At 27.3% G+C, this 20,102-nt stretch overlaps 1 protein-coding gene across 4 annotated transcripts in view; it reads right to left on the minus strand.

Annotated features, from left to right (window-relative positions):
• LOC117175262 (inositol-pentakisphosphate 2-kinase) overlaps positions 1–20,102 on the minus strand; it is a 396,916-nt gene that overhangs the window by 118,732 nt on the left and 258,082 nt on the right. For all 4 annotated transcript variants that reach the window (XM_033364969.1, XM_033364965.1, XM_033364966.1 and 1 more), the window contains one exon: positions 2,139–2,355. In XM_033364969.1, the coding sequence (XP_033220860.1) occupies positions 2,139–2,336 (198 nt within the window). In that variant the 5' untranslated portion in view covers positions 2,337–2,355. The remainder of the gene's footprint in view (positions 1–2,138; positions 2,356–20,102) is intronic.

Genomic DNA, 20,102 nt, shown 5'->3' on the forward strand with positions numbered 1-20,102 from the left:
AGTAATTTGGACAAAATTGCTAAGTTGGAGAGTTTATTATTTTCGACAGATTATGTGTAATTTTATTATCTTTAGATTAGAAAAAAAATTTAGTTGTTATAGGAATATTTTAACTTACAGTAGCCAATCTTTGGTCTGGTATCGCAAAAATGAATTTCCCTGAAATCCGCATAATGCATTTGGAGGTCAAGTTTGTTGTTTTTATCGCGGTTCTTGATATTTCAATATAGTTATCGCCTACAATCGAAACAATTGTAATTTTTTATTACCGCATCATAAACTCGATTTAATATTAACATTCGCGCACATTTCAAGTGGTAAAAAGCGTTTAATTGTCCAAAGTAAATCTCAACTGTCACTGCTCCCGATTAGACCGTCGCCATTTTATTTCGCTGCTCTCACAACGCACCGGCGCACTTCCGATAATTCCTTCAAACTCCTATTCTTAATATCCCTATTATAGCTATACTTATTAGGGGTTTGACTATGCGATATCCCTGGTATATGGAAAATGGTCAAGGATATTCATTTTCGCTGATCCAGGGATATTTCTTAATTCCTTCGTTCGTTTTCAGCTAAATGTTTAGCTATAATGGGGAACAATAACCCTGTCACAGCTCAATTTTTTTTACCGTGTAGATGGAGGAATAGATGGACCAACAAAACAAATACCTTTGAACTAGCTATGTGACGTAATACGTTGCAGGTGTCATACAAAATCGAAGCTTCAAGTAAGAATCATTTCCGAAACTTCCTAAATTTTTCCTGCAAAATATTAGGAAAAATTCCCTAAAGTTTGGAAAAACTCCCGTATGTTTTCCGAAAATTTCCCTACAGAATGTTAGGGAAAATTCCCGAAATATTAGGGTCAAAATTGGTCTGATTAGATTAATCAATAAAGATCTTTCATTTCTACCGGCAAAACAGTCGCTTTAACAGGTGAAACAGTCAATATAACTGACTGAATTAGTCACTTAGAATAACTGATGTTCAGTCAATAACAGTGGCTATTTGCACCGAATTTGAATGAATTCTTCTTAAGTGTCTCACAGAATTGAAAATATTTTGCGTAAGAGAAGGTTTTGAGGAGTTGGAGCAAGAGGAGGAGGAGTAGAAGGAGAGGAGGAAGAGGAGGAGGTTCAAATTTTATCTTTTTCTGTAGATATATTCTTTTTATTACAAATTCAAACATTTCAGTTTAAAACTTATCAGTTTAATCGAAAATTCCTTACTTTGGTTTGAAATTTAATTATTTTGTGAAAAATTAGTTTTTTTTTTTGTCTGAAAATTGAAGTATTCCATCTTTGGTTGGAAATCTCTACTTTATAAGTTTATAAGTTTAAAATTCAATTATTTGGAAGAAAATTAATATCTTTTGGTGAAAATTCGACTTTTGTGTCAAAAAATTAATCTTTTTTTTACATTCATCTTTATGGTAAAAAAGTCATCTTTCTGGGTTGAAAATTAACTTTTTTGATGAAAACTCAACTTTTGGGATGACAATTCATCTTCAGTATTATATTTACATCAATTTTATTTTAAAAAATGTATTCCCTTTTATTCCCCTATTTTCCTGAAAAATTACTCTATATTCCCTGTTTTGAGAGAATTTTTGGATTACTTACTTTTCCGGGCGGGGCGGAGGATAAAAAACTACGGTTGTCAATTAGTGTGGGGGGGGGGGGGGAAAAATAGACCAAAATTGGTAGCGTAGTCTATAGTTAATATATTTATTAGTTATAATTAAAAGGAAGGAGTAGAAAGCGCGAGGAGGAGGAGGAAAAGGTTAACTAGCAGACAGAACAGAAGGAGTAGAAGGGGGATGAGATAGAGTAGAGCGAGTAGTAGAAGGAGAAAAAAGAGTGGAAAGAGAAGAGTAACGAGGAGGTGAAGGAGTAGAAGGAGAAGAAGTAGAAGGGGGAGGAAAAGGACTAGATAAGGAGTAGATAAGGAAATGGAGGAGCTAAAGGAGGAGAAAAAGGAGTAGATGGAGTAAATGGAGCAAAAATTGGAGTTGAAGGAAAAGTAGATGAAGGAGGAGATAGGGAAGAAGAAGGAAAACGAGATGTAAAATTAGGAGGGTGAGGACTTGAGGAGTAGATAGGATGTTATAAGATATATAAATTGTGAAAACTTACGTATGGTAATGCAAAAACAAGATTGGCGTTTCCTTCGCCACGGTATACACATTCGACAGGCAACGGATGAACCCTATGCTGCTGAATACCGGAAGTCGTTTTCGAGTCGTTTTCCGATGTTCTGGAAACTTGCGTCATTGACTTAATAGCGTTTGAAGTGCTCGTCTTGGCTGAACTTCCGGCCTTTTCTAGAATCATGATTTCCTTTTACTTTCTTCTGTAACAAAAAATTAATGGATACTCGTTAAAAGTTCAGTAAAATCCGTTTTATGTACTGTCAAATAAGGTGCTACCTAATAGAAGACAATAAAACCAGTTAACAATCCAAGTTTCTTTTGATTGGCATTTACGTCTTTTCTTGAAAATTAGTCCTTTCTGGTGCCAAATTAATGTTCTTGGTTCCAAATTCATCTTTTTTATTAGAAATTAAATTGTTTGTTTAATAATTAAGCTGTTTTATAGAAAGTTCGCCGTTTTGTATTTAAAATTCGACTTTTCGATTCAATTCAACTGTTTTTGTTTTGAAATGAAAATATTTACTTGGTTAAAGAACTATTACATTTTTTTTAATTAATTTTTTTAGTTCAAAATTTCGAAAATTACTTTAAATGGCAAGACATGAGCTAAAATTCTGCTAACATTTTACTGTTTTATTTTCTAAAGATATTTAATTGGAATCATTCCACTTAAACTAAATTTGAATAAGTCGAAATTCACTGTTCCTCAGTGAAAATCCTCACTAATTTGATTGTTCAGTGATCCATTTCTATCTATTTTCGAGTACCGTTTCTCATTCATTCAAATTTAGAGAGCGTGGATGCTCAAACAATGTATTGATGTTTTTAAGCTTTTATATTAGCATTACAAAATAAAGGTGCTTTAAAACAGAAAAACGTATACCTGGAAAAAAAATTTTAACCAAGAAAATTAACTTTCTGCGAAGAATAAAACAAATTGTTGACAAATTACATGAATTTTCAATTAGAAAAAATAAATTTTCATCACAAACTAGAAGTTAAACTTGTAAAAAAATTATTTTCCAGCAAAAAGGACAACGAATTTTGAATCCTCAGAAAAAACAAATTAATTTTCACCCAAACATTTTAAAGAAAAGACGGTACAATTTTTACCGAAAGAGTAAAGAGATGAAGTTTTAAAACAAAAAGACAAATTTTTACCAGACTTGAGTCCTCAATCAAAACAGATTCATTTTAATAAAAAAATTGTAATGAAATAGGTGAAATTTCGACTAAAAAAGATGAATTTTCAACAAAATAGTTGAATTTTTAAGCAAAAACGACCTTTTTTCTACAAAAAAAAGTACAATTTTCAACAAAAATTTAATTTTGAATTAAATAGTTGAATTTGTACAAAAATATTGGTATTTTTTACGGAAAAAGACGGCTTTTTGACACGCAAAAAAACGTCTTGACAAAATAATTAAGTTTTCAATAAAATATAATTTTTAAACAAAAAAGATGAATTTTCAAACAAAAATATGTTTGTTTTCAAGGAACCTCCTTGAAAACAGGTTGAAAACGAGGAATTCTTAAAAAAAATTAGAAAAGAGGGGAAAAGGGGATTAAATACTCAAATATTTTAACCCATTAACGACCAAAGCGATCAATTTTATAACATGAGTTTGACCGAAAAATTTATAGGTATAACAAAACAATAAACAGATCAAAAGTACTGTTCCTTATGTTTTTGGGTGAGCTAAATTCGAATCCGTGGTCAAAATTCGGAAAGGGGGGTCAAATAGTCAAAAAAACATTTGAATAGGTTTTTGGTACGAACCCGTACTCCAATTCAATTGCGATTTGGTGTTTAATAAGAACATTTAAGGCTGCTCAAGCAATTATGATGTCAACGTTGATCAGCCATTGTCTGACGTAATATAGGAAGAAGGAGTAGGAGTTAAAGGAGGAGAAGGAGTAGGAGTTAAAGCAGGAGAAGAAGTGGAATGAGAGTAAGAGTAGAAGGATAATATGATGTAGAAGGAGGAGAAGAGGAGTAGAACGAGGAGTAGCAGGAGGAGAAAGAGTATAAGGAGGAGGTAAAGGAGTAGTAGAAGGAGGCAAAGGAGTGGCAGAAGAAATAGAAAAGGAAGTAGGATGAGGAGTAGAAAGAGTAGAAGGAGAAGAAATTAAAGTAGAAAGGGGAAGAGAAGAGTATATGGAAGAAAAAGATAGTTGAAGGACGTGGAGAAGGAGCAGATAGAGGAGAAGGAGGAGTTAGAGGGGGAGAAAAATGAAGACTTGAAGGACTTGAAGGGGAAGGAAAAGGAGCAGATGGAGTAAATGGAGGAAAAAATGGAGTTGAAGAAGGAGGAGTAGAATTAGAAAAAGGAGTAGATAGAGAAGGACGAGAAGAAGGATTCGAAGGATTAGAATGAGGAGAAGGATGAGGAGAAGCACGAGTAGATGGAGGAGTAAGAGAAGTAGGAGTAGAATTTTATTTTATAATTCAAAGAATTATCTTACTTTTGGATCTTTAAGAATAATACATGCAACATACAGGAGTAGAAGCAGTAACAGGAGAAAGAGAAGGAAAAGAACGAGAAGGTGACGTAGTAGACATAGGAGAAGAAGGAGGAATATAAGGCGAGAAAGCAGTAGTAGCAGAAGCAAGCAGTAGTAGTGAAAATGAGTAGATAAAGGATAAGATGCAGGAAAAGGAGGAGTTGAAGCAGGGGGAAAAGGAGTAGATGAAGTAAATGGACGAAAAGGAGAAGTTAAAAGAGGAGAAGGAGTAGATAAATAAGTAGATATAGGAGTAGCCTTTTTTATTCATCAAAAATTGATTATGCTTTTGGATCTTTAGAAAGAATTGATACAATATACAGGAGTAGAAGCAGTAAAAGAAGGAAGAGAACGAATATAAGGAGGAGGTGAAGGAGTAGAAGGAGGAATAGAATAAGAGGAAGAGGTAGTAGTAGGAGGACGAGAATGAGTATATAAAGGATATCTTTAGGAATAATATATATGAAATATACAGCAGTAAAAGCAGTAAAAGGAGACAGAGAAAGAATAGAAGAAGGAGAAGGAATAACAAGAGGAGGAGAAATAATAAAAGGAGGTGAAGGAGTAGAGGGAGGAATAGAAGGAGAGGAAAAATTAGTAGCAGATTGAGAAGAAGTAGATAAAAGAGTAGATGGAGGAAAAGAAAGAGTTGAAGAAGGAAGAAAAGGAGTAGATGAAGTAAATGGAGAGGAGTAAAAGGAGTGGAAAAAGGAATCAAGCCAATTTTACTAATCGACCAATTTTCTTGGTTGTATTAAATATTTTTCTGTCTATGTCTATATCATTATACTATTAACACAATCGGTGAGGAAGGGAGTAATGTGGGAAATGAGACATAGATTTTTACATTGATCTATAATTTCCGCGTTTTTTACTTGAATAGCACGTTTGTTCCGCATAACTGATCCAACCCAGGTTGCTGATCAATCTCTCTAGCGATCACTTCAAGTGAAGACCCTCACAAAGTCATCATGTGAAGTTCCCCGCTCAGGCCCATTAGTTTCCAAGGTCTTTTTAGTTAAATCAACGAAATTTCGTTTATTCAAACAAATGTTTTTCTGGGAGCAGAAGACATGTGAAAAAGGTATTTCGCAGGATTCAATGCTTAAATTGACCAATAATTTGGATCCTTGGACGAGACTACACGGCTTCAAGGTCCAGGGCATTTTGCAATATGCGTACGTGAACAAGCACTTCGAGGCTCACTTTCAACACTGTACCTATCTCTGGAACGACAGGCTTTAAGTCATAACTTTTATTCTTTGGAAATTGTATTTGGAAGTTAAAACGAGGCTACATAAAAAGAGATCAACCTTGCAGTGAAAATAACGGCTAAAGTATTGTATCATTTTTTCGTCAGGCTTAGAAAACAATTAGACTGAGACTGACCTTGGTTGAAAAATCAACTGTTTCGTGAAAAATTATTTAACTTTGTACAAAATTTAACAATTTTAGTTAAAAAGTCTTTTTTTTTAGCAGAGAACGCAACTTTTTTGTTGATAACTAAACTATTTTGTTGAAAATTCATGTCTTTCGTTATAAATTCGTCTTTTTTAATACAAAATTATTATTTTAGTTTAAAAATGTATTTTATTTTTTGTTTTTTTTTTTGGAAATTGAAATTTTTCTATAAACATTAACGATTTTGTTAAAAATTCTTTTTTTGGGGGGGGGGGGATTATACTTCATGCTTGAAAATACATCTTTTTGGTTGAAGATTAAAATAGTCTCGTGAAGAACTGAACTATTTGGTTGAAAATTCTTTTCTTTTTATTTGAAGATAATTTTTTCAACTAAAAATTGAACTATTCTGTATCTGATTGTAAATTTATATTTTTTAATTGAAACTTCAACTTCCTACTTGAAAATTCATGTATTTGGTTAAAAGTTCTACTTTTCTGGTAAAAAAAATCACTACTTGATTCAATTAATTTCTTATAAATTTATTTTTTTTATCAGAGAGACATGATTTTAGTTAAAAATTCATTTGAAAATTCATTTTTTTAGTTTAAACTTTAAACATTTTGTTAAAAATAAAATTCGTCTTTTATTGGTAGATAATCATTCTTTTTGGTTAAAAATCCATCCTTTTGGTTGAAAAAAACAACTATTAAGTTGAAAAATTATTTACGTTGTTCAAAATGAAACAATTGGGTTAAAAATTATTTTGTTGAAAATTCGTTTTTTTGTTCGTTGAAGATGCTTACATTTTGTTCGAAAAATGATCCCTCTGGTTTGAAATTTATTTTCTATAGTTAATTTTTGTGTTATTCACACAACACGTTCTAAAATAATGTTTTTCGATGATAAGTGAACAGTTTTGTTTAAAAATTCATCCTTTTTTGGTGAATGAAATTTTAACCGAAAAGGGTGAAATCTGTACCTAAAGAGATGAATTTGTAAACCAATTGAACGAGCAAAATGAAAAATTGGACATACAATAAAGAAAATGCATTTCCATCTTCTTTTTCCATGTGTATATAATATGATTACAAAACAGTAATATAATATCATATTACCTGTAATGTATCGTATTATTGTTTTGGTATCATATTGCATATAAATGGAAAAATAAGTTTGAAATGTAATTTTTTGCATGAAAATGAAGCTCCAGCATATAATTGCAAATTAGCAATCGTATCAGGTGGGCACATAATAAAGAGGGGAGTAGCAAACGATGACCGTAGATGACGGTCACGGAAGAAACCTCAATTTTTAAATCAAATAAACGGAAAAACATGAACTTTCAACCAAAATTACATTTCCATCTTCTTTTTTCATATATAAGTAATATGAAAAAAAACAGTAATATTGTATCATATTACCGGTTGGGTATCATATTACATATACAAGGAAAAAGAATATGGAAATGTAATTTCTGGGATGAAACTGAAGGTCCAGCATATAATCGCAAATTAGCAATCATATCATGTGGGTACATCATAAAGGGGGTAATAGCGAACGATGGCCGTAGATGGCGGTCACGGAAGAAACCTCGATACGGTATCGTGAATGATAATCTCGTTACAAGGCCAGTTATCTCATTATGCGATACGAGCTGTGGCCAGCCACCATGTATAGAGATAGATGGAATAGATATATTATATATAGATATAGATATAGTTATAATTATAGCTATAGCTAAGCCAAAATGGAAAATATCCACTATGCATATAGCTAAGTATATTTATATTTATAATTAAAATATATATGTATATACGGTCCGGCAGAAATATTCTTCTTTATCCAGATTTCTGATAACTCCGCGTTTACCAAAGGCCAACGACCGAATGCGCCACATCATCATGGCCTTAACGGCTTAATTCTACAGTCGTTGCACCTCTATAAGTAACCTATAAGTTCTAACACATAAGTCTGAAAGTTATAAACATTCAGGATTTTTAATGTTGCTAGGTCCGACACACTTTTGTAGTCCGGATTTAAATCCGGACTTTAAATGCTCAATCGTCAACCCAACATTTAATAGTATTTTAATAACAAATTTTTTAAATTTTTAATTAAAAACAGTTAAGTTCGTACAAAAACAAATTGTCAACAAAACAGTTTAGTTTTATATCAGGATTTTTTTACCTAAACCCCAAAATATGAATATTCTACCAAAAACCTGAATTCATCCAAAAAAAAATTACTTTTTAATGAAAACAGCAAGTCTTCGACCAACAAGATTATTTTTCTACCAAGAAAAACGAGTTTAAGGAAAATACATGAATTAAAAAAAAAGTTGAAAGAAACCAGGATACTTGAATCCTCAAGCAAAGCAAAAGTTAATTTCCAAACAAAATAAAAACGAATTTTTAAAAGAATAATTAAATTTTCAACTAAAGAGAAGAATTAAAAAAAAAAAGAATTTATAACATAATAGTTCAACTTTTGATCAAGTAGTTGAATAACGTAATAGATGATATTTTAATACAAAAATTAATTTTAACTACAAAACAGTTGAATCCAAAAAAAAGACCAAAAAGAGACATTTTCAACAAAAGTATTGAGTTTTCTACAAACCCGTTGAAATTTTCAGGAAAAAAAACAATTTTCTACAAAACAATTAAATTTTTAACCAAAAATGTATGAATTTTGAAAAAAAATTTGAATTTTAAAAATAACTAAATTTTCAAACAAAGAGATTATTTTTCAAGATGAGCTTTCGACCAGAAAATAAATTTTTTAACCAAATAGTTACACTTTCATTCAAGCAGTTGACTTCAACCAATAAAGATAAGTTTCAAATAAAAAAAATAAATTTTGAACAAAATAATCAAGTTTTATGTTTTAGAAAATCTTTGACTTGGAAACCCGAAAGGACGAATTTTCATCCAAACTGTCCAGAAATATTAATTTTCAAGGAAAAAGATGAATATTCAACAGCAAAAAAAGAATTTTGAACAAAATAATTAAATTTTTCAACAAAGACATTAATCTGTAACCAAGAATATGATTTTTTAACAAGTTAATCAACGATCAATCAAATAGGTGAATTTTCAACTAAAAAATATTTTTATTTTAAATAAAAAACAATGTACTTTCAAGAAAACAGTTGAATTTTCAATCAAAAAAATTTTTTCTACCAAAAAAAATGAAGTTCCAACAAAAAAAAAACTATTTTCCAACCAAAAAATTAAATTCTCATTAAAAGAAATTTTAAAAAAGTGACTTCTTTAACAAATTATTTCTACTTTCAACCAAGCAGACGAATTTTTCATCCAAAAGAAATAATTTTTACCAGGTTGAAATTGAATTAGGTGATTAAATAATATTTTTTCGTGTAAAACTTTTCATCCTTTTTAGTTAAAAATTCATCTTTTTGTAAGATTCATCATTTTAGATGAAAATGCAATTTTTGTACCTAAATGGTAATAATTTAAAGACTTTCTGGTTGAAACTAGTTTGAACCAAATTTTCAACTAGAACGTTGTTGGTTCATTGTTCGAAATATATATTTTTATACTTTAAAGTTTGAATTTTGGTGTCAATAAACTATTTAGTTAAAATTAGCCTTCCAAGTATTTCAGTATTTCAGTATGAACAACATTTTGCAATTGGGACAAGAAAAAGTGAAAAGCTTTAATTATTCTTATTCAAAGATTGTATGCAGATGCTTCCCGAATGCTTCAAAAATTGGCAAGCAACCAAATTGGATCCGACTCAAATTTGAAATCAACAACACGTTTTCTGTTGATTGAGAATTTGAAATGGAAAGCAAATTCAAATTTAGAATAAAGATTAAAATCCTAATAAAAAATTTTAAATAAAAATTTCGAGCAACTATTTTTAGATTAATTTGTTTAATTTTTCTTTAAATTTTTAAACTAATAGTTGAAATTTCAAGCAAACAAGGTTCATTGTAAATAAAAAACCGTTTAACTCGTCCAAAAACAAAAAATGTCAACAAAATAGTTGAATCCTCAAACAAAAAGATGAATTTTGAACCAAGCAGATTAATTTTCTGGAGCTTAAATTTTATTAAAATGTAATCCAGAAAGGAAAATTTGTTGAGCTAATATAATTTGAAAGTAAAAATAATTTTGAATTGAAAACAAAAATTTCTAATCATTATTTATTTTTTAAGTTTATTTGTTTATTTGCTTTGAAGTTACATAAATATAATTTTCCTACGTTATTATAAAAAAAGTAATACAAATTTTGAAGACTTCAGATATGTCGGAAAAGGATCTAGCACATTTAGGAGAATTTTTTTATTTTACAGGATTTAGCCAAATTTTAGAAAAAATGTCACTTTTGAAGATATTTAGAACATTTTGAAGCTTTAAAAAAGAAAGAAATATTTAGTGCATTTTTCAAAGTTTTATAATAATTTTAAATAATTTTTAAAAAATAAAAAATTATAAAAAATCTTTGTATTCTCTTGAAGAAATCATTTAAGTTTAAAATTATTTTTAAGTCTCTTAAGACGTTAAGCATTTTCTTTTATTGAAGATTCTTAACTTGCTCGATATTGTGTAGATTTTCTGCCTCCATGGTTTCGAGGGTTGATTTACTGTCGGTAAGGTACAATCTCTGATGATATAGCAGATAAATTAAAATTTTTTTAAATAATCTCTTAAACACTTCGAAAATGTTTTGAAATATTAAAAAATTTTAGTAAATATTCTCTTAAAACTAATTTTTCAAGATAAATAATTATTTTTAATATAAATCTTTTCAATTTTTTAATTATTTTTGAAGTTTTTTTAAAACTTCTAAATATCTTTTAAAATGATTTGCATTTTTCTAAAATTTTATTAATCTTGCAAAATTGAAATCCGAAATTTTAGGAAACCATTTGAAATGTTTTAAAATATTTAAAAATACTTTCATAAAATTAATTGATACAAATAAAAAAAAGCCTGGAAGAAACAATTCAAAATTTTATTGCAGGATTTTAAAAAATCGACATTTTATTTAGAATATCTGGAAATGTATTTAAATTTTAAATAATTTGTAAATATTTTCAAAAATTCTAAAATTTCAGAATATATATTTAAATAATCCAAACGATACGTTAAATTTGTTTAAATCCTGCATAATTTATATTTTTTATAAACTTATTTATATTTATATTGATTAAATTTATAATTTAGATTCTATTTTGAAATATTTTAAAATCTTGAAAGCCTAAAATTAATTTTCTAAAATAAAATAGTGAAAAAAATCTAAATTAACAACAATGTCTTTTTTTGGTTGAATTCAACTTTTTCTATTAGAAATTTAAATCTTTTTTAGTTGAAACATCAAATACTACATTTTTTGTACAAATTTTGCCATTTTGAAATAAAAATGTAATTACTTGGTTAAAAGTTAAGCTCTTTTGATAAGAAGTAATTTTTTGGTGGAAAATTCATAATTTTAAATGAAGATTCATCTCTATGGTTGCAAAATTAAATACTTCGTTGAAAATTCGTTGTTTTTATTGCCTCAAAATTAATTTTCTTTACTGAAAGTTAAACTATTTCAGATGATACTTCAACTATTTTGTTGAAAAATTGTTCTTTTTGTTGAAAATTAACTTTTTTAAACTAAAAATATAACTTTTTCAGATGCATCTGGAATAATTAAATATTAATTCTTTATAATTGGAAATTTAACTATTTAAATTTTGGTTGACAATTTGTCTTTTTTAGTTGAAAAACTCATTTTTGTTGAAAATTTAGATGTTTTGGTTTCAAATTCAAATATTTGGTTAAAAATTGATTTTTTTTAGATGAAAGTTCAACTATCTAGTTAAGAATTCAAGTATTTTGTTTAAATAATCGTCGAAAAAGTATCATTTATTTTTCAGGATTTTGCACAATTTTAGGAAATATCGAGCCAGTTTAAAAGATATTTAGGACTTTTAAAAAATGAAAGATAAATATCCTTCAAACTGACTCTAGCTATTCTTAAAATTTTTTACAATCTTTCAAAATGATCAAAATTGCCCTGCTATCTTGTAGATACTTTCGATATTTGTAGAAATCTTTCGAAATGTTTGGATAACTTTTTGAATTTACTTTAAAATTTTATTTTACAAATTGAAAAGTTATTAAAATTATTCCCAGGAATCTGAAGAAAAATGTTTTATTTTCTTGAAACCTTTCAAACTTCTTAAAAAGTTTGTACATTTTTTTTTAAGTCTTACAAAATTTACATTTTGTTTTAGATTTTTAGGAACTTTTCCAAAATTGTTCTTAAACTTCTGAAAAATTAAAAACTTTGCTTTCAAATCTTTTGAAACCTTTTAACAAATTTTTGAACACTGTCTTAAAATTAGTTTTTTCAATTAAAAAGTCAATTTAAATCCCATGAATATTAACACAAAATTTATTATCGTGAAACCTTTCAAAATCCTTAAGAAGTTTCACCATTTTTATTTCCATATATTTAACAATGTACATTTTTAAAAACTGCTTTAAGTTTTCAAATTTTAAATTAATTTAAAAATTTCTGAATATCTTTTAATATTACTCGAATTTCTGATTAAGTTTTGTAATCTCGCTAATTTTAAAGAAATTTAAAGGTTTTAAAAGCTTTGTCAATTTTCTCTTAAAATTTATTTTTCAAATGAGAAATCTGTTTTAATTTTTCCACGATTTTTGAGAAACTTTTTTCATTCCTTTGAAACATTTCAAAACTATTACCAAAAACATATTTTTTAAGAAATCTTCAAAACTGCCTACATTCTATTTTTTTTTATCAAAGTGCTGGGTACCTCTGTTCCACTGAATAATATGATTGTTGAATATTTTAATTAAATAACTTAAAATTTCTCATAAAACTGAAGCTTGCAGACATTTTATTTTAAACGGGAAAAAGGAACGAGATTGCGATAGTGTTGAGAAAGAATCGATAATGGTGCCATGCGCTTTTTTAATAATTGGATATGGAATAAACGATAAGATTTAAGACTTTGCAATTTTCTTCAAATATAGAATATTTATTTTATGAGCTAAACAATATTTTTTTAATGAAAAATTTGTTATTCATGTTTTGTGTTTAAATTAGAGAATCTTTAACGTATAAACTTAACTTTTTGTTAAAAATGGAACTGTCTCCGATTTATTAAAATGCTGAATATGATGTAACCAGACATCCATTTGAAAGAGTTTTTTTTCAAGACATGGAGTTTGCATTTCTACAGTAGGCGAGCGAAACCTGAATGTGAAACCTTGCTGACAATGAGTTTACGAGATTCTCTTTTTTTCAGGCTCGCCGGCAACAATATAAAGATTTGTAAATTTGAGCTAGGGGTCATTTGACTTTTTTGTAAATTAATCACAAATACCAGTTTGTTTGGGTTAGGCGGTTAGGGGCAAACCGTAAATTACATAACATATTATTACAAGCTAAGGAAAACATTTTTATGTTTTATAATAGGAAATAGAAAATTATCAATTTAACTCATTTAAATTTTGATTAAGATTCACGAAAATTGGGTATTAATAGGGAAATAAGTTGTTTTAAATAAAATTAATTTAGGTATAAAATATTGAATTCCATATGAAAAGCTTTAAATTCCTAACCTTTCAAGTTTAAATATTGCAATTGCAACAAAATGGATTTATTTTCAGTCGAATAGTTAAATTTTCAACTAAAAAGATTAATCCATTTCTCACTGATTCAAAATTAGAGAGCATGAATTCTCAATCAAATTGTTGACTTTTCTACTAAAAAAAATAAATTCTCGAATAAAACTGAAAAACTTAAATTTTCATTTAAAACCATTGAAATTAAAGAAAAAAAGAATTTAAAAAAAAGTAGTAAAATTTTCACACATGGACACAGATTTTCAACTAAAATGATAAATCTTTGAGAAAAAAAGTTAGTTTTTAGCAAAGTAGCTCAAATTTCAATGAAAGAGTTGAATTTTCAAGAGAAAAATATGAATTTTCGACAAAAAATTTAATAGTAAATACTTAAACCAAAACAATTACTTTCTCAGAAAATACATGAATATTTAACGAAATAGTTGAATTTTATACTAACAAAGAGAAAATTTCGAAAAAAATGGATCAGTTAAATTTTCAATTGAAACCAATAATTTTTAAAAAAGTAGTAAAATTGTCAAACAAGGAACAAAATTTTCAACTAAAATGATCAATCTTAAACCGAAAAAATTATTTTTAAAAAAACTAATTCAAATTTCAACAAAGCAATTTAATTTTCAATTGAAACTATTGATTTTCACCTAAAAAAAAATTCAAAAAAATAGTTAAATTTTCAAAGAAGGAGATGAATTTTCAACTAAGATGATAAATCTTCATGAAAAAAATATTTGTTAACAAAGTAGTTAAAATTTCAATTAACAGTTAAATGTTGAGTTAAAACCATTAATTTCCATAAGAAAATAATTAAAAAAAAAAAGAAAAATTGTTAAAAAATATTTATGTTTTTCAAAACAAAGAGATGAATTTTAATCTAAAATTATTAATCTTCAACTTCAAAAATTACTTTTTAACATAATGGTTAAATTTTCAACCAAGTAATTGAATTTGCAAATAAAAAATATGGATTCTTGAAGAAAAATGTAATTATTTAAACAAAAAAAAAAAGATTTTTTAACGAAATCATGCATTTTTAACCAAATAGTTGAATTTTATTCTAAAAAAGAGAACATTTTCTACCAAAATTGGAACAGTTAAATTTTGAGTTAAAATAAAAAAATTTCAAAAAAATAGTACATTTATTAATCAAGAAAGATTGTTTAATTTTCGATCGAAAAATTAATTTGCAACCAAAAAGTGGAATTCTCTATAAAATTTTTGAATTTTCAAGCCAAACTAATTTTTTTACAAAATATTTGAATTTTCAAAAATAGATGAATTTTAACTGAAAAATAAGAATTTTTAACATAGAACCAAAAAGATAAATTTTCAATGAAAAATGTAACATTGATATTTCATCAACCAAAAACAGTTAAATTTAAAAAAAATTACTTGTAAGTCAAGAAAAATTTCTTCTACCAAAAAAATTGAATGTTCTGCCAAAAAAAATTAATTTTCAACCCAAAAATACTAATAATTATTCACTATTATCAAAACAGTTAAGTTTTTAAGCTAAAAAGTCAAACGTTTTCGAAAATGTTTGAATTTCAATACCAATTAGATCATTTTTTACGACAAAAAAAAAAGGTAATTATGAGCCAAAACAGCTTTAATCTTAAGTTAGAGAAATACATTTTAAACAAATAAAAGACATTTTTAACGAAATAGTTAAATTTCCAAACAAAAAGATTAATTTTCCACTGAAAAACAATAATTTGTAACAAAGTAGATGAATTTTCAACTAAAAAAGATCAATTTTCTATCAAAAAAAGAATAATTTTTAACAACGAACATAAATGTTCATCCCAATATTTTAATTTTTAACCTAATATATAGTGGAATTTTCAACCAAAAAGTTGAAATAGTCACCAAGAAGATTAATATTCTATCACAAAATTCAAAGTTTCAAAACAATACAGAATCTTTAAAAAAAATAGTTGAATTTTTAACTGGTAAATTGATGTTCAACCAAACACAAAATAGTTAAATTTTCTGTTTAAAAAATAGTTTATAAAAAATAACTGAATATTAAGCCAAATACATGAATGTTGAACCAAAATTATTAATTTTCTACCAAAATTTATTAATATTTAACAATACACATGAATTTTCTACCTAAAAGGTCAATTATTCATCAAGAAGATTAATTTTCTACCACAAAAGACAAAGTTTAAACAAAAGAAAGAATTTTTCAATCAAATAGTTGAATTTTTACCTGAAGAAGATGAATTCTTGACCAAACATGGAATTGTTAATTTTTCTGCCAGTTAAAAAATAATGTAAAAAAAAGGTGTTAATAAAACATATAAATTCTGAAAAAAACAAGATTTTTCAACTAAAATGATGAATAATCAACAAAAAAATGAATTTTTAACAAAGTAGTTCGACTTTTAACTAAGTACCGATAAACTTAAAACATGTTTTAAAATTTTATGGGTGCGATATTAATTTAAACATTTGTAAAAAAAACTTCGTTTTATGGATATATATTTTTACAGAATAATGGAGAAAGTCAAAATACAAATCGAATTTTTATGTACAAACTTAAATTGTAAATTACTACACTGAAAAAATGGTTAGTTGAGCCAACTATTCAGTTTGTAATAGATGATATTACTATTTTATTAGTTGGGACAACCATTTACTTAGCTGCTGGTACTAACTGAATAGTCACTGCAACTATTAGAATGGTCGTATCCACTAATAAAATAGCAGTACCACATCTTACTAATTTAACAGTTGGCCCCACTAACCATTTCTTTCAGTATAGGCTTTAACGATAAACACTATAATTGTTGATACGTGGATTTACTATCAGGTTGATATATATTGAAAATATTATGTAGCAGCATCGATTTATCACCCCAACCTTATGTAACGAAATCGTACAATTTTCATGCCCCCCCCCCCCCCCCTAAAAAAAAGTTGTTACGTAATTTACAGATGAACCCTTATATGTGGTTCTTGTTTAAAGAATTATAATGGAAACTATATGCAAGATTAGGTAACTTTTTTCTTTAGGAGTAGGTCATTTGAATTTATTGGAATATGAAAAAAAAATGTTCTTAAAACTTTAACTACAATATTTGTCACAATATTTAACACAATTTGAAGAAAATGTATCGATAGATTGTTATGATTTTATTTGGAAATCAATATGTGATGTTTTTCAATTCTCATAAGCGTAAAAGAGGATATAGGAAAGGTACTTCCGAAAGTTTTTCTTAAAAACAATAAAACAAGTAAATAATGGATTTCAACAACAGTTTTTGAACATAAATATTCAAATCAGTTATAGGTCTTCTCATAGCGAAAGTTGTACTATCAATAATTTACTATAAATGATATAAAAAATGTAGAAATTTTGTATGCCCTACTCTGTAGCATAGTTTTCCTTGCTATTGACTTATGGTAGCTTTTACTGTAACAAATAGGTAAATTCTTTAGCAAAATATAAACTTTCTTTACCAACATTATCATTCCACTTCGAAATGTCCCGTTTATGTTTCGTTTATGATACATGATACTTAAAGTCTACCTACACTCATATGGTTATATAGTACAGTAATGATATACATGCATCCTTAGCATATCATTACGACCAGTTGACATTCATGTTTTCACTTTTTTTTCTCAAATACGACCAGAACCATTAAGTAAAAAAAAAAAACAAGAAAAAATGAGTTTTTTATTGATCGACATTGACTGTCGATTACAGTTTAAGAGCACAGAAGAAGCTATAGGGTTTCTATTAGGATCAATTTTTGGTTACAAAGGAGCTACAACAAAAATGATCGTATGAAAGAAAAAATTTCACAATAAGAAATTCAAAGGTTTTGTAACCAAGAGGAAAGATTTCCACTTATGAGAAGAAGCCAAAAATATGTTTTTAACTGTTACATTAAGAGGTTTTACAGGCCGGAATGATGAATTTTCAACTAAAAAAAGATTTATTTTCAACAGACAATTTAATAGTTAAATTTTTAGTAGAAAATATTAATTTGCAACCAAAAAGCAACCGATTTTTCAACACAATAGTTTAATTTTCAAATATACAAGGGAATGTTTAACAAAGTAGTCTAACTTTCAACCAATAGGTTGAATTTTCAACCAAAAAGACGAATTTGATAAAAAAAAAACAGTTGAATTACCAACAAAAAATGTAACCCTTAAACGAAAGAAATCAATTTAAAATCTATTATTTTGAATAAAAACAAGCATTTCCCACAAAATAATTAAACTATAAACCAAACAAATGATTTTTTAAATGTAATTATGAATCTTCAATAAAATTCATGAATTTTCAATAAAATAATTAAATTGTTGACTATATAGTTTAGTTATAAATCAAGAATTTTAAAACAAATAGTTGAGTTGTCAAGTGAAAAAGATAACATTTCGACTGAAAATCTAAGTTTATTTAATTTGGTTTTCTATATTTTATTATATTTTATTATTTTAGTACAAAGTTCATTTTCTTGGTTGAAAATTCAGGTTTTTGGTTGAACATTCGTATTTTTGAGTTAAAAGTTAAACTATTTGGTAGAAAATTATTTTTTAACTGAAAATCTAACTATCCAGTTGAAAATTCATCTCTTTGGTTGAAAATTTATCTTGCTGGTACACAAATACTAATCTTGTTTGATAATTCATCTTTTCGGTTTCAAATTGAAGTATTATGTTGATTTTTTAAATTTATCTTTTAATATGAATATTTAACTATTCTATTTTTCGTTAAAAATATATCTTTTTTAGTTAAAAATTCTACATTTTTGGTAAAAAATTAATTTTTATTTTGAAAAATAGTTTTTAAAACTAAAATGTAACCTATTCTATTTTTTATTGAAAATTGATCTTGCTTAGTTGAACATTCAACTACTTGGTTGAAAATTCATGTTTTTTTTTAATTCGTCTTTTTGGTAAAAAATGTATCTTCTTCGTTAAAATGTAATTTTTTGGTTGACAATTTAACTATTTTGGTTACAAACTTTATTTTTTGGCTGAAAATGTAATTTTTTTGTTTAAATTCGTCTTTTTTTGGTAGAAAATTAATTCATCGCTTTTCTTAAAAATTTAAGTATTTTGTTGTAAATTCGCGTTTTCTTTCAGTTAGAAAATTATTTTTTCTTCTAGAAATGTAGCTATGCCATTGTTGGTTCAGAAAGTTTCTTTTTCAGATGAAAGTTCAAATTTTTGTGGAGAATCCATATATTTTGTTGAATTTTTTTTTAAATCAATTTAATTGGTTGAAAAATACAATCCAAACTTTTCTGAAGTAATACCCCCCGCTCTCTTAAAACGAACCAATGAAATTTCACTAATTGAAACAGTTATAAGTGTGTCACTCGTTGAATCTGTCACTTGGCGTCACTATGGTATATGCAGTAACGCTTTTTTATTAGAGTCACTTACTGGTTCACTCAGTCAAAGTCGGAAAATCACAGGTTCATCATAGTGTTAACTCAAAATACTAATTAATCCAATGACCAAGGAGGGATGTATTTTGTCCGTGCTAAGCTTCTAGAACGTTCTCGTAGGGCCCTGATGACGCTGCCAGCTAGCTACACGCAAAGAAAGGTTCGGTTGCGGCAACCAGAAGTTGGGTTGTTCCAACCGAACTGTCGGATTGCCTGTGGACTGACCATACTTATGGGTTGCTGTAACCGAACTGGTTCGGTTGTACCAAGTTTTGTCACTTTAACCGAACAGTTTGGTTACTACAACCAAACTGTTCGGTTACATCAGTTAATCCCCCCTGTCCCACATTCTATGGAATTGGATGATGGCTTAAAGGAATAAAACAATCAATACTAAAATAAAATTATTATGCAAGTATATATAGTTTATTTCTAAGTCCTAATTGTACATTATAAACAATAATACATATGTTTACACAACAGAATTTCTCACCTTTATTCAAAATTCCTTTAACTAATGGAAACGAATTTAGGAGATATTATTATACAAGTATTTATAGTTTTCATAAACTATATATACTTGTATACTTATATCTCTGAAATTGGTTTCCTGTACAAATCCTAATTATAAAAAATGAACAATTATACATATATTTAAAGCATCTACTTGAGACCGACGAATTTCTTACCGTTACTCAAAATCGCTTTAATGACTGGAAACGGATTTAAAAGATCTTCAATTAAAACGCATGTCCGTTAATTTGAATTTTCAATTTCGTAAGATCCGAAAATTGAGTCAAAGCCACTAGTAAACAATTTCAAACTACACAATTGAATTTTTTAAAAAAGACTTTTATTTTCAAGGAAATATTTTCATTTTTAATCTACAAACATGAATTCTTAACAATAAACGGAATAGTTGAATTTCTACAACAACAAAAAAAGAACTTTCAACAAGACCGTAAAACTTTCAAATAAATATAGGTT

This window comes from Belonocnema kinseyi, chromosome 6 (genome assembly GCF_010883055.1).
Source record: "Belonocnema kinseyi isolate 2016_QV_RU_SX_M_011 chromosome 6, B_treatae_v1, whole genome shotgun sequence".
NCBI classification, from domain to species: Eukaryota; Metazoa; Arthropoda; class Insecta; order Hymenoptera; family Cynipidae; genus Belonocnema; species Belonocnema kinseyi.